The following is a 13,865-nucleotide window of genomic DNA, read 5'->3' as shown; positions in this document are numbered from 1 at the left end:
GCAGGCGAAGAGGAAGAGAAACGGCTTCCGACTGGTGCTAGTCCAAAATTCGGCCTTCTAGCTCGTAGACCGGCTTAGCAAGGCCGATACGACACTCGTCCTGTTACAGATTGTCACGAAAATTCGTTCATCCCTTTTTAGCGTTGCGACAGGGCTCTCCTAGGCTTCATGTGGGGGGCAAAAGAAAAATTGGCAAGATTGCAAATATCAAGGAAACAATGCCTGAAAAACTTGATTGTAGCGCTCAAGACAAGGGTTCCAATCTGAGCGACCATGACACATTCTAGAAGTTCTCTAAACTCCGATGGTTCATTAAAGTTGTCGAACCAACTGCCATCTCGTCGATTCAAATCACCATTTATATTTTGCTGCTCATCGGCCTTTACTTAATTAGACTTCCTCTCTGGAGTTGGTTCACTGTTGTTCTTTAAAAGTCTGCCCGAGTTCGCCCGGCATTCATGCAACCCACAGAAAATCCCATCTTTTCCCCTCACAGACCATTCGAACCCCCGCGAAATGGAATGGAGCAAGCATGGCCGGGTCACATCAGCAACCTGTGGATCGTTCCAATCATGTCTCATTGGCCTTTGACCCCTGCAAGGGTGTTCCGTAAGTCCGAAAGATAACTTTGACCATCAGGCCGGTTCAGCCGTTCGATCGTTACACTTCATCTATGCATGTGCGTTACCGGCGGTATGGACTTTCCTTTGTCAAAGATAAGGAATTGCTATCTTATCATTTTCCGCCGGACTGCGAGATTTTTCATGACGCCAATCGTATACTGACAATGATGTTGTTGATCGGTCGCCGTTGTGGCTTCACGAGTCAGACTAGAGTGCTAGTCCTGCCGATCTTGGCGCACCTTGTCGAGCTTGCCGCCGTTGTTAGCCCGAGGAGAATGGGCTAAGATGTGTGGCACTACAGGTAGGCCCAGAAGTAAAGCCGGCGCTATGCAAGCATTCTGCAAGTCAAGGACTGCTAGAGGGACACTGTATTCGTACATAATACTGAGGGATAGCTGCCAGTCTGTTCCCTTAATATCAGTATTAGTCTGGCAAGCTTATGATGTCAATGAAGCCTGTTCAAGTTGTCACAACTATCGTTGCTTTGACTTCTTAAACATGGCCTGCCTTCTGCCTAGCCGCCTCACCAAGTAAGTAATCGATCGAAAAGGCGGCTCATGGTCGTAGTTGTGAGACTTGGTATTGTTATCGGAAGAGCCACCTGAACTACCTCAAGAGAAGTAGCTTCCCGCAAACAGCTTCACTTTCGTCCATTCCGAAGTTACCAAGGCATGTAGTGATTTGAACTTCAGAGACATAGACATTCCCCCAAATCAAAGGATCCGCATATCTTCAAGCCAACTGCATCCGTTCATCGGCTGGGCGGGTTCCACGCTGCAGTCGTTGTTCTACTATTGGGTATATGCCCGGGTCGAAAGAAGTAGGGTGTAAATTCCAGGATCTGGTTCCTCCATGCACCCCATTAACGGCGTTCGATTTCGACGCTTGTAATCAATCCTGAACATAGCTCCCATCTCCTTCCTGGCAGCCACGGCTAGTCTCTTTTCGCAGGACGAAATACTTGGCTATCAGAGGCTTTGATCCTTCTCGACGCCGAGTTTCAGAGCGAAATTATAGACCAGAAATATGAACAGCCCTTCAATTGCCATTGAGTGTTCAGCCGTCGACTCATGGATTTGCTATAGACTACGCAATTCCCTTCGCCGTCAAGTCTCTCGCCAGCCTCAAGAAGTCAAGATTTCTCTGTGTGAACAGTTGCTTGCCGAAAGTGGTTCAATAAACGGCTGGTCAATAGTGCAATGAAGCTAAATGATCGTTTCAAGAGAGGCTTTCTACTTCGATCATTCATCACACAGATTTACGAATAAGTTGATAGAGGCTGAAGCTAGATTTCCAAGCTAGATATGTTGCACAGAAACGCAAGCTCATCAATGATGCTCTTGCAGTCTGAAGCAAGGGAAGACACTCAAGATGCATATCTCCACTCACTTGTTTCTCCAGAAATCCTGTCTTGCTCGTCCAAATCTTTGTTCTTCTTCCAACAGTACCATTTGGTGATGAGAACGAAAATCACTGTCAACCCACATCCGGTAATGATAGCACCGCCTCCCGTCTGATAGTATGGTTCCTGGTTTCTCAGAAAGAAGTAAGGCGTAAACCAGTGAGAGACAGAAGATACACTGTTGGCAATTGCAATGAGAGCGGCTCTTTTCGTCCGTGGTCGAGGTACGACAGTTGTCTCCCAAGAAATTTGCAGCTGTTCCAGTCAATAATGGAGATTCTTCAAGAAAGAAAGAAATCCTATGAACGTACATTGAGGCCGAGGAATGGTCCGGTGACCAGCAAAATCATCGAGAAATATCTGGCACCAACGTTGAGTGTTGTGATCATCACAACGCACCCAGCCAGTGTAAACAGCATCGGCACGATAATGTGGTAGCCATGTTCAAGCATTCGACCGGACGACCAGGAAACTGCCAAAGTTACGAGAAAAGCAATAATCGGAGGTGGGGCTTGAATGAGGTACGTCTCGGTAGCGCCGAATCCGAGAGTGGCGAGGATCTAGAGAAGTCTGACGTAAGTAATGAAGTTCGACCTGTGGTGGGAGCTGACGTGGTTTTGACTGACCGATGGAAAGAAGTCTTTGTAAGACTGCGCGATTATAAGGCAGAAATGAATAGCAGAGAAAAGGTATGTGAATGGGTCTTTGAGTGCCATCCAAACTCCACCCCAGTAGTCGCCCTCATCGTCTTCAGTGTGACCGCCGGCCGACACAGTTTGCCGGTACTGAGCCATTTGCGACTCTTCGGCAGTCAGGAAATAGGTGCCAGTCGACTCGGGAAAGTTGGGAATGAACCAAAAGCTTGCCAGACCAATAATGATGCTGACGATACCTACAGCTGTGTTAGTGAAAGGAGAGTCTCGCCATATATCCATAAAACTGACCCTCGAGAAGCAAAAACCACTGCCATGCTGATAGTCCGGCTATGCCATTCATATTGCGGAGGACTCCAGCAGCCAGAAGGCCAGAAATAGCCTGCGATATTGTGTTTCCGGCGTGCCAAATACCCATGCGGAGCGGAGACTCATGCTTCGTGTACCAAGACGACGTCAACAAAGACACCGCTGGCACGAAAGGACCTTCAGTCAGGCCTACTACAAAGCGACACAGGAGAAAGCCCCAACCGGCAGTGACAGCAGGCATACATAAAGTGGTAATGGACCACCCAAGCATACAGCACGGAAGCAAGATTCGTGGCTTTCCCTTCGCGATGATGACATTTGCGGGAACCTGTGAAATGATGTATCCCACATAGAAAAGCGAGATACCGGCAGACCACATCGTATCTGACATGTGCAAGTCATCTTGCATGCCGGCGAGTCGTGCGTTCGAGACGTTGATGCGGTCTAGATAACTGAACATAGGGAGTCAACAACTGAAGGGGTACATCATTGACATAAGAGAACCAAGTGGGGGAGTTCGAGACTCACTTCATCATAAGCATGGCACACACCATTGGGAGAAACTTCCAATCGAGACGTTTGCGAACAGCTCTATCGAGTGCTTTGAGCTCCTCCGGGCTTTTGTCTCTTATGAGGTCGTATGGCTCCAGTAGAGGGTCGCGGGTAGGAGCGTTTTCTTCCCACTCAACCCCGACTTTGACATCGACTGAGCCGCTTTTAGAGCGAGGAGGAGTTGCCATGGTAGTTGGAGACTGTCTGATCCAGAAGAATAGCGCGCGATAAGAAGAATTCAGAAATGGTATCTGACGAGAAGATTCCACATCTTTTGTACTCTTGCGACAGAATGGCCTTGGGGTATTGCTCAATTGAGAAACAGCATTTTGCGACAACAATTTCATAGCCAAACAAGCGTTCAAATTCCCCGCATTGGAGCCCAGTTTCCCCGCGAATCGATTGTGGATGTGTTGCGGGCTGTCTGGGGTTAGTCCAGTCTCTGCCACTACCGGAGCGTGTCCGATGATTGACGACCTTTCCCGGACTGGGTCCGGTCGGCATCAGATCTTGCAACCGGCCAAGTTCTTCGAAATAGGAATTGTGCCTAGACTAGTGATAGCGATTGCTCAACTATTTTACTTCACTGACGGGAATCGCCGCGCTGACTTCTAGGCTGAGGCGTACTTCCGTAGCTGTTTCTTACAATTATCCACCACATACTACTGATCAGGCACTCCGGCTGAACTGACTTGTCAATTAGTATTTATCACGCGTAACGAAGTAAATCATTGTGCAGTTCACTACGCTCATGTGTTATCCCGCTGTATCCGACTCTGTCCATAGTTATACATGATTTACTACAAACATCTATGCAGACTTAGCGGAGCAGCAGTAGACGAGGTTTAGGGATACTTCCGAGAAGTATAACCCACAGTGTTGCGCCCCCCCCCACCCTTCCTCTGCTTAAGTAAGCCTTAACACACTACTCATGTAGCCACCTGTAATCCTCTACGTGAAGGCAAATCGAATGAGTCGTTGAGATCGACGTGGAATAATATCTGGGAAATGGTTCCACGAGACGGTCTTTGAAAAGGTTAGCCAAGCCACATTTGCAGAGAATCGAAAAACATCGAAACCGTCTCACATTAGATGTTGTTTCATCAGTTTCCATACTTCTGGTGGAAAGGCTAAGTAAGACCTGTTGAAATGCTGCAAGTGCAGGAAATCGTGATGCGGCGATCGTCACAAGCGTCGAGGCTTTGCTAATGACTTCTGTCACTTCGGCGAGTCGACGCGCGGCAAAGTCATTTTGACTTCTTCGACGGGTCAGGCATGCAAAAGCGACCGCAGCTTGAAAGATGTCATATGCATCAATGAAGCTGCAAACAAAACTTCCCTTAATAAACAGATCGTAAGATCGGTTGATAAACTGATATGATGTGTTAATGGTATCAGTCTCAAGATCTTGGTTGTTTCCTAGCCAAAATTCATTTCGCACGATTGTTTGAGGCGTCAAAGATGCAAGATGAATCAATGCCCGACAAGATAGCTGTTCAAAAAGATACAGAAGATGCGGAGCAGAAGGCGATTGACGATCAACGTTGGGAGGTAGATCTCTCCAATGAACGATATTACTGTAGGTAAGTAGAATGTCCTCTCGTCTTCCTGACCGGATACTTGAAACCAGTTGAGAGTAGAGTACAAGATAGCGAATGATTTGCGATATTTGATGCGGCGTCTCCGTTGTAATGGATAGGCCATCGTCTTCCGCTGGGAGCTGAAGCATTTATGTCAACCTTGGATCGACGGACTAAATGCCTACGTGGTGCCTTCAACTTACTTGTACCGAAATGTAATCATCCTGGATGCTCAAAGGGCGGTCCATGACAAGGCTGAGCATGCTAGGGCAGAGTTCAGTATTGGAGATTCTAAGTTGATCACGGACACAATTATGGCATACCGGTCAAAGGAGTACACGGCCCAAAACAACCATCGCCGTCTGTCAGCTTCAGGTAGCCCAATGCTCGAGTTCACGTCTGGCTCTCGGTGCAGATCGAGCGAGATACATGTTTTCATAGCCAGACCTAATAAATGCCAGGCAGAGCCACCGGAGGAGTTATAAAGAGAGTAGATAGTAAGCATGATCATGCAGTGTATGTGCTCAAGGGTCGATTCGGTGCGCAAGATGGAAGGAAGTTCGCCGAGGGCGGCAGAGTGAAGGCTTGCGTTAAGAAATGAAAGGTGAGTAGAAGTCGGAGAGAGCGAAATTCCAATAGCGCAAGCCATGTGAAGATTGAAAACATGTAATGGCGGAGGGCTCTGTGCAGCATGGCAGTCAGTTCTACATGCCATAACATCCTCACATTGCCGGAGATAAATGTCCTTGTCGATGTATGGCATAATGATTGGCCATTCCAGGAATTTCCGGACATGCTCAAGCGTTAGATCCTGGCTCTCTGAACTGAGGCGACTGTTCATATCAGGAGTTTGAGGTGCCGGCATAGCTGCGGATGGGTCGCGTCCATCAATAGCCAAGGCCCCGGAGATCACCTCTGCTAAGGAAAACTTCCTGGGTAGATCATCGGAATTATCTCGGGGCTCGGCCATTGCATTTCGTGATAAGAAGCCGATCGCCCCCATTGTGGCTCTCACAGAAGAATCTTCGGTGCCATGTCTATTGATGTTGACAGTGTCGAGCGCACGGCTTGAGGTTATCGAGATAGCATCTCGAGGTATCGTAAGACTGTCATCCATTGGAGAAGAGCCATGACATGATTCAGCGCGACCGCTGTGCGTACGCGACCGTTTTCGATGGAGCGATTGTTCTTCCAGATTGGCGATCCGTCTTTTCAATGACGACACGTAACTTAGATTCATCAGCAAGCATATCATTGGGCAGAAGACTAGGCTATACTATTACCCAATGACTGAAGTGTGAGACAGCTCAGATACTGTGTTGAAATCTTGGTTCCGTGGGATACACTCGGCCCCTAGCCCACTGCACGAGGTGCATGCCGGCAGACGTCGGTCGCACTGATGACTGTCAGCTAATACTGATTTGTATGGAATCTGAACATCGGGATTCTAACTTTTTGTTTCCTCTTCCAACATCTTTCGCAAGCTTGTGGGCGAGTTTCCGTGGATGTTAAGGGCGACTCAGGTGTTCCCCTTAAGTTCGGAGCCTCCTGCGCACATGCAGACGAAGTCGAACTCATAGCCCCACTCACTATTCTTTCATATTAAATGGTTCACAGTCCGCGATGAGCCAGGTAGTGGAGGTGGGCGGTTGGGAACAAATGGCCGTCGTCGAGTTGGCATTATATGTGAGGTGGAAGCTGCAGGCTCAGAGTCTCGCACCTCCGACTGTTTGCCGACGTTGCGGGGTTTGACCCCCAAGCCTCCGTGGGGAAGACTGTGGAGGATCTGATTGGGCCACCCCCACATCTCATAGAGATGGACCACAGTTAGAGTCACCAGGGTTAATAAAGAGGCTACCATGCGATCTGATCAGTTATTGCCAGATTCGAAGCATCAATAAGTGACGGTCAGGGTTTCAAGATACAACGTGACAAGCAGGAGATCTACCCTCAATTCCACGTATATTTTATGTTTGCCAGACGGCAGTATTTCCTCTCGCAAGAGAGATACTGGTTGTGATGGGATCTATGATTTGCCATTTGTATGGGCAGTTGCCCTGATACTGAGGCTAGACATCTCCGCCGCTCTCTTCGCGGCACCGGCAATAAGCAAGGGGCCATCCGTTGCAGCCATGACCCAGCGCGCACCCATTTGACAAAACTTTTCCACAAGATCCATACGTGAGTGAAGACCTCCCACGCCAACCCACTTTCCGTGCTTATTGCAGGCAGCGATCGTCCGCTCATAGGCTTCCGTGAGCCTAGGGTTTTCGTAGTCGCCAGGGATACCCATCTCAGCCGTCAGATCGTTGGTACCGATAAGTAGAGAGTCCACTCCTTCAACTGCTGCAATCTCGTCGACTAGCTCTAGTGCCTCAAGAGTCTCGATCATTGGTATAACCAAAGTAGCGTCATTTGTGATGGGATTGGAGACCTTGGCAGGAATCGTACGGAACTGATAATGAGGCAGTCCGTTGGTTGATGATCGTGTGCCGATAGGTTGGAACTTGGCAGCCGCAACAACGTCTCGTGCGTCTTGCACACTGCGAATATGCGGCACAATAACACCAAGGGCACCACCGTCTAGGATCCTTGAGACAAAAAAGGGGTCCTTGCTGGGCGCTCGTACTATTGGCGAGATCCCGGCGTACAGCGCGGCAATGCACAGTTGAGAGGTCGTCTCGAGATCGAATGAGGAATGCTCCATATCGACGAGGATCCCGTCGAATCCTGCTGTCTTAGCCATCATGGGAAGTTCTACCGACTTGACTAGTTTGACGCTCAGAGTCGATGCAACCTCATCGCGGAGGAGTTTCTCCTTGAATGAGTGGGGAATAGAAACGGCCATTTCGGTTGGGAGTGGGAATGTTGAGTGTTGAGGACTATGATTGATTGATTTGCAGTGTGAAAGAATTCTTGGAGCACATGTGACAAAGGTATTGTTATATGGCTTTCCAGTTCTTGTTCGTGGACGGATGCCCGGAGCCATGCCGAGGATTTCCATAACCTCTTCGGCGCTTCCGCAAGCTTTTCGGCCCTCCGATCCCATGTTCAAATACAATCATTACCGAAACTCTTGGCCGGTCGTATGGCAAGTGTCTATAGTGTTGTTCCTCCATAAGATTGCAGCCGACATATGGAGGCACCGGGGGCCGTCCGATACCTTCGGACCACCTCCGGATGGGTGTACAGGGCATGTATGGTGACTGATCTTCGTTGCCACCGTGTGGTCATTGACTCCGATATCCTGTTGTGTATTTTATGAATCAAATCGCAGTCCTCCAAATGTTCATACATTTCCATATACAACGAACTTCAGACGATGCTCCAAGATCACGAATCGAGAACGTCACAAACTCATCTTCAATCACCGCCGACTGTTGTTTCTCACTACGATCAATAAATCTGTCAATATGACTCCAGGGCTCGTATCTGATCAATCTGAAAGCGTTCTTCTCGGTACTAAGCCAACCGTGTATGTCTTGGATTCATTTCAGCCTGAGATCATCGACTTCTGCAAACAAAATTTCAACGCAATCCTACCTGGACAGTCCGAACATGCCAACTGGAAGGAAAACGCTCGTTTTCTTCTTGTGCGGAACTCGCGTCTCACAGCTGAGGATATCGCTGCTTGCCCGCATCTCCTTGCAATAGGGAAGCAGGGTGTCGGAATTGACAAGATCGATGCTGAGGCCTGCTCTAGACGTGGCATCAAAATCTTCAACACACCCGGCGTCAATGCGCGAGCTGTGGCCGAACTTGTTCTGGCTTTGACGACAGCCGTAGCAAGACAAGTTGGAAGCATTACACGGAAACAAACTTCTGGTATTCTTGTACCCAAGGAGAAGTGCTCGGGTATCATTTTGCACCGAAAGACGATTGGCGTACTCGGCATGGGCAACATTGGAAAGGCTGTTGCCCAGATTTTCCGCGGAGCGTTCGAAGCTGACGTTGTGGCTTACGACCCTTATTTGCCTAATGAGGCCTGGTCTGATATTCCTCATCGCCGAGCCCAGACGGTTTCGGATCTGTTATCAGTTTCCGACGTGGTGACGGTCCATATGCCGTTGACATCCACCACTAGAGATCTCATGGGGTACAAGCAGTTCAAAATCATGAAGAGAACAGCCATAGTCATTAACACAGCTCGAGGAGGCATCATAAACGAGTGTGAATTGGAGCAAGCCTTGTCAGAAGGCCTCATCTGGGGCGCTGGTCTAGACTGTCACGAGGAGGAACCCCCTAGCAGGGAGAAATACGGATCGTTGTGGGACGTTGGTGCGGTTAGTACGCCGCACATTGGGGCAGCGACTAGAGAGACTCAAGTCCAAACGGGCATGGCAGCAGCTACTAAGCTGTTTGAATACGCGAGGAGTAGGGCGTAGATGGGAAGCAGCGCTGAATCAAACTTGAGGTTCTTTCATTCCTACTGGACTTGAGATCTTGATTAGTCGGCAGCCAATACGTTCAGAGCCTGATTACAATATACTGCCTGATTGCAATGTACTGCCTACCTTCTAAATCATCGCGGAGATTTACTGTAAGCCGTATGTATCATTGAAACTCAAACGCATCGAACGCTCCAATGTGCCTCTCTGGATCACCGTACACATATTCCCCCAAGGCGGATTCCATATTCCATAGTGCCTCGTCTCCTAAAAGCGCCCAGTCCATGAAACCGCTTCCCGGGGAAAAAGTGGCTGTGGCTGGTATTGGCCCACACGTGTTTCTCGAACCGTGGGATAATGTTATAGGATTGCCCACCATGGCTCTCTCAACGGCAGGCACAAACGAAAGGTTGCTCGGAATGCTTCCTGGAAAGTTTGTTTCTTGAACTCTGGCATCAAGATTCGTACTCAGGGCACTGGGTCCTGAGACGCACTGCGAACCAAGAATCGAAGATCCTGAGGCTACCAGAGGTTCAGAGAATCTTTCTGATGATTGCCGGAACCCGGCTCTCGTGTATTCCAGTGTTTTGCTTTGAGATAGGACGTCAGATTGTAAGTTCTCGAGAACTTTGTCTAGTTTTCGAGTGGTGTTTCGTCGAAGAGCTTCAAAGACGGCAACATATTGTTTGGCACTTGGTAACTGCTCCGCCATGTTCTTTAGAGTCTCTTCACACCGAATCAGTCCGGCTGAAGCATCCGAAAGACCTTCTTTGTCTATTTTCGTTGCGGTAGAAACACAAAACAGCACCGAAAGACCAGCGGTAAACATCATGTGAAAATAGCTGCGGGTATGTGTGGTGAGTGGTCGCTGTTGGCACAGTCTTGAGTAAGCCCAAATCGTTCGAAGTGCAATCCTGAGGCATAGGACGGAAATATGATGGGGCGTCTTCCCGCCTCGTTTGGGCATAAGATCAATGGCTCGTCGGACTAGGTAAAGTTGCTCCCTAGCCAGTAAGAGATCATACCAGTCCTGCGACTCATACAGACATTTGGGCTGCTGGAATGTCGGGCAATTATCTCTCCAGTTCTGTAGGTCTTGCATCAAGCAGCTGAGAGTTTGAAATATATGACCAGGAGCCAGATGACTCTTGGGAGGTTGAAGGTAGTTGCAGGCAAGTCTAGAAAATTCGGAGTGGATTCTGGAAGAGATTTGCCGCAAACGCACGGAGATGAAGAAAACGGTCATCTCGGTCGTGTCCAGGGTGGCGTGAGATGATCGAAAATCCTCAAAATTGCTTGAAATTTGATTAGCAGTAACAATTTCCTCGTCATTTGCATCCGCCGGAAAGCCGACTTCAATATCGCGATCATCGATACTAAATGGTTTTCCCAGGACCGTAGAGCTATATCTGTCGATCATGTAGACTTGCCAGAAAACTCGTCGCTTCATTTGAACTTGCATGAAGTTCATGGAGTCGTTATCATTGTGGTGCAATTCTTGTTCGATGCACAGACGACCACATAGCCGAACGACATCCCAAATGGACGTGCCTTTTCACAATGAGCATGGCTCGTAATTCATTCGTTAAAATTCGAACGAGACATACCTATCCGATGATAGATACCAAAGCGGCATATTAAGAGCAGGTCTTGGATTGAGGCTAGGCCTCGTGTAAGAAAGTCTGGCCCCATACGTTGCAAGGCAGCGAGATAGTATCCTTCGGGGTGCTGGCCGTGGGTGCCATTCAGGAATGGAAGCACTGAACCGATTGCAAGAATCATACAGGCGCGAAATAGATCGTGATTTGAAGCAGGTTGGCCGGCCGATTCGTGTGAGAAGACCCGGCCACAGAGACTCTTGACCTCGTCTCGGCGAAGAAAAGGACTTTGCACGTGAGACCAACTCAGACTATGTAAAATTGTCACAACAATGGTTCGATGGGTGCTTGAAGAGGGAATCTTACTATTTATCGAACAGAGCCTTGCCTTCTTCGTCTGGAGGAGGACCACAAGGTTGAAGAATAGGTTCAGAGGCGCTAGGAACTCTCGCCAATAGTTGTAGTAATTCGGTGTTGTTACTTCTCAAGTCTGGATCTGCGAAGAGAGAAGCCATGAATCTATTTGAATCTTAGTCATATTACTGTGCAGGCGCCATAGTCAATTGCGAACTCACCCGAGTCCCTCTCCGTGTGAGACAGTTGAGTTCTCGATCGAGATGACAGTCGGACCAGTCTCTGCGGCAGGCTGGTTCGCATCGTCACACGATTGGACCTCATCGGCCGGCAAGGTGTCCACATCTTGAGTCAACTGTCTTTCAAGCTGTTCTAATCGATCTATTTCTCTACGCGAATTCGTCAGCTCCCCAAGTATTTAACACTCAAATGTAGCGAGGTACATCAACGCCTACGCTCGTGAAAGTGTTCTGTCACCACCAGAATTGAGCACAACACAGTCGCTGCCAGTTTTCGAACACGGAGTACATGTTGGCCTGGTGCTGTCACACTGGGCAATACATATTAGCCCCCCGCTTACGTTCTTGAAGTCGACAGCGGCACATACTTTGATTTTCTTCTGATAACATAAGTGGCAGGCTGGGAGCCGGGGTAGTCGATCTGCTGCGGAGCTCATTCTTCGAGCCGAGCTGTCAAGTCAAGGAATGCTTTCAAGAATAATGCGCAGATTGCAGCTGGTGTAGCCCATGTGTTAAGCGATCGATATTGATTGTGACACGATTTTCGGAGTGGCTCCGACGGTGCGTTTGAAGATGGGCAAATCGGCTTTGGCTCGGCTACTTTGGTCACAATTGCAAAGTGAGGGGTTGACCCCTCCCTGTAATGGGTCGGAATCACTCCGAGCAAGTTGCTTTGCGCGGGCATCCGAATCTTACTGACTCCGCCGTCTCGAGTGACTTTCTTTTCTGCAATAAAATTGCTAATAGCACCTGTAAACGAATGCAAAAATCTAACGTCATTGGCATATCTACTATCGCCTAAGGCTTGGCTGCGGTCGTGCGCCTCGACAATGCCAGTCGAGCTTTTGAATATTCCCCTCCAAGCTATCTGTGATAAAGAGGGTCTTATTTTCTGAACCACCAAAGCAGCAGTTCGTCAAGTTGATGCCGGATGTTCCACTCACGATGCGTGCCTTGGGGATCCCATTGGAATCAACCACAAATACGGACCCCAAACTTGGATGACAGATGAAAAGACTGCCTTCTTCATCGATCGCCAGGCCGTCTGGGCCAGCGTTTCCAAATGACTGGAAAAAGACGCCAGCTTTGGTTGTTGTTCCATCGGGATGAAGAGGAAGCCTCCAGACCTGGTTGGATCTCGTCATGGCGACGAATAAGAACCTTTCATCAGGTGAGAGAACCAGTCCATTTGGGGATACTCCATTTTCTACAAGTGTCTCCAGCTTTCCGTCAGGTAAAAGCCGGTAGACTTTGCCAGTTGGATCTGTCATGCCGGTTTGACCTTGGTCGGTGAAGTAGATGCTTCCTTTCGAATCGACAATCAAGTCATTTGGGCCTTTGAATCGCTCCAAGTGACGCCGGGTGATCAACGGTTTGATCTTCCGATCAGAAGGATCGAAGGAGAGTATTCCCTAAGCACAACCGTTTCGGTGAGGCCGAGATCCCAGGAGTAATACCGCGGTTTGGATCTACGAACCTGCTTGTAGTCGGCAATAACCAGTCGACCATCGTCAGTTGCCGCAAGCCCATTAGGCTCGCCGTCCCATTCTGCAACAACACTTATAGTCTTTTTTGGGTCAATCTTGAGGATTCGGCCGTAGGGAATGTCCACTATGTAAAGGTTGCCAAGATCATCGACGATTGGGCCCTCAAGGAAGATGTGTTGAAATGGGCGCGCAAAGCCACCTCGCCACTCAGTTTCTTTGCCATGGCAACGAAGCTCATCTGGAACTCGAATGTAGAGTTCAGCTTGTATGATCGGAGGTACCGGGTAGAAGTTCATTGCGTGCAGTAACGTAGACGATTATTGTTCAATTGGCGATAATGAAATTCAAGAAGACAGTGCAAAAAGTCAAGGAAGCATGCTAACCTTGAAAGAAGCGGGCATTCTATCATCGCTATTCTCTTTGGTGCTTCGCGAGGTTTATGCGACCATGCAATCGACCTGGACGGAAATCATCCGGTGGTCCTGGTGTCGTCGGACTGAGCCCGGACCTAACTTTCGGTGTGTGTCCGGGTGGTGTTTAGAACGGTTACGTTAGTGCTCCACTGCTCTACGCACACCTTCCCCGAATTCTGGGGTTTAGCAGCTTACGGGGTCCGGGGAAAGCTAAGGGAGCATGCCGTGAGTAAGAGAGAATATTATTTCAGGACCGTCCTTGCCAGC

General features: G+C 48.9%; 6 protein-coding genes across 6 annotated transcripts; 1 reads left to right on the top strand and 5 right to left on the bottom strand.

Moving 5' to 3' along the window:
* Window positions 1-2,324: 2,324 nt before the first annotated feature.
* CCOS01_01959 (major facilitator superfamily transporter) lies at window positions 2,325-3,727 on the bottom strand (the record flags this gene model as incomplete). Its single annotated transcript, XM_060450151.1, has 4 exons — window positions 2,325-2,585; window positions 2,652-2,917; window positions 2,970-3,439; window positions 3,516-3,727. The coding sequence occupies 4 exons, from the start codon at window positions 3,725-3,727 to the stop codon at window positions 2,325-2,327; spliced, it is 1,209 nt and encodes a 402-aa protein (XP_060318801.1).
* Window positions 3,728-4,490: 763 nt separating this feature from the next.
* On the bottom strand, window positions 4,491-6,697 carry CCOS01_01958 (uncharacterized protein; the record flags this gene model as incomplete). Its single annotated transcript, XM_060450150.1, has 6 exons — window positions 4,491-4,565; window positions 4,627-5,259; window positions 5,323-5,383; window positions 5,443-6,348; window positions 6,403-6,515; window positions 6,572-6,697. The coding sequence occupies 6 exons, from the start codon at window positions 6,695-6,697 to the stop codon at window positions 4,491-4,493; spliced, it is 1,914 nt and encodes a 637-aa protein (XP_060318800.1).
* Window positions 6,698-7,145: 448 nt separating this feature from the next.
* Window positions 7,146-7,967, bottom strand: CCOS01_01957 (HpcH/HpaI aldolase; the record flags this gene model as incomplete). Its single annotated transcript, XM_060450149.1, has 1 exon — window positions 7,146-7,967. One exon carries the CDS (start codon window positions 7,965-7,967, stop codon window positions 7,146-7,148), a length of 822 nt encoding a protein of 273 aa, XP_060318799.1.
* A 565-nt stretch (window positions 7,968-8,532) lies between these two features.
* CCOS01_01956 (uncharacterized protein) lies at window positions 8,533-9,504 on the top strand (the record flags this gene model as incomplete). Its single annotated transcript, XM_060450148.1, has 1 exon — window positions 8,533-9,504. The coding sequence occupies one exon, from the start codon at window positions 8,533-8,535 to the stop codon at window positions 9,502-9,504; it is 972 nt and encodes a 323-aa protein (XP_060318798.1).
* A 169-nt stretch (window positions 9,505-9,673) lies between these two features.
* Window positions 9,674-12,135, bottom strand: CCOS01_01955 (uncharacterized protein; the record flags this gene model as incomplete). Its single annotated transcript, XM_060450147.1, has 7 exons — window positions 9,674-11,058; window positions 11,115-11,156; window positions 11,202-11,416; window positions 11,472-11,624; window positions 11,681-11,848; window positions 11,915-12,009; window positions 12,067-12,135. 7 exons carry the CDS (start codon window positions 12,133-12,135, stop codon window positions 9,674-9,676), a joined length of 2,127 nt encoding a protein of 708 aa, XP_060318797.1.
* A 354-nt stretch (window positions 12,136-12,489) lies between these two features.
* On the bottom strand, window positions 12,490-13,481 carry CCOS01_01954 (gluconolactonase; the record flags this gene model as incomplete). Its single annotated transcript, XM_060450146.1, has 2 exons — window positions 12,490-13,110; window positions 13,176-13,481. 2 exons carry the CDS (start codon window positions 13,479-13,481, stop codon window positions 12,490-12,492), a joined length of 927 nt encoding a protein of 308 aa, XP_060318796.1.
* Between the last annotated feature and the right edge of the window lie 384 nt (window positions 13,482-13,865).

This window comes from Colletotrichum costaricense, assembly GCF_030867565.1.
Source record: "Colletotrichum costaricense strain IMI 309622 chromosome Unknown Scaffold_2.1, whole genome shotgun sequence".
Classification (NCBI taxonomy): domain Eukaryota; kingdom Fungi; phylum Ascomycota; class Sordariomycetes; order Glomerellales; family Glomerellaceae; genus Colletotrichum; species Colletotrichum costaricense.
Note: the sequence above shows the minus strand (reverse complement) of the source record. Positions and strands in the feature narration are given on the sequence as shown.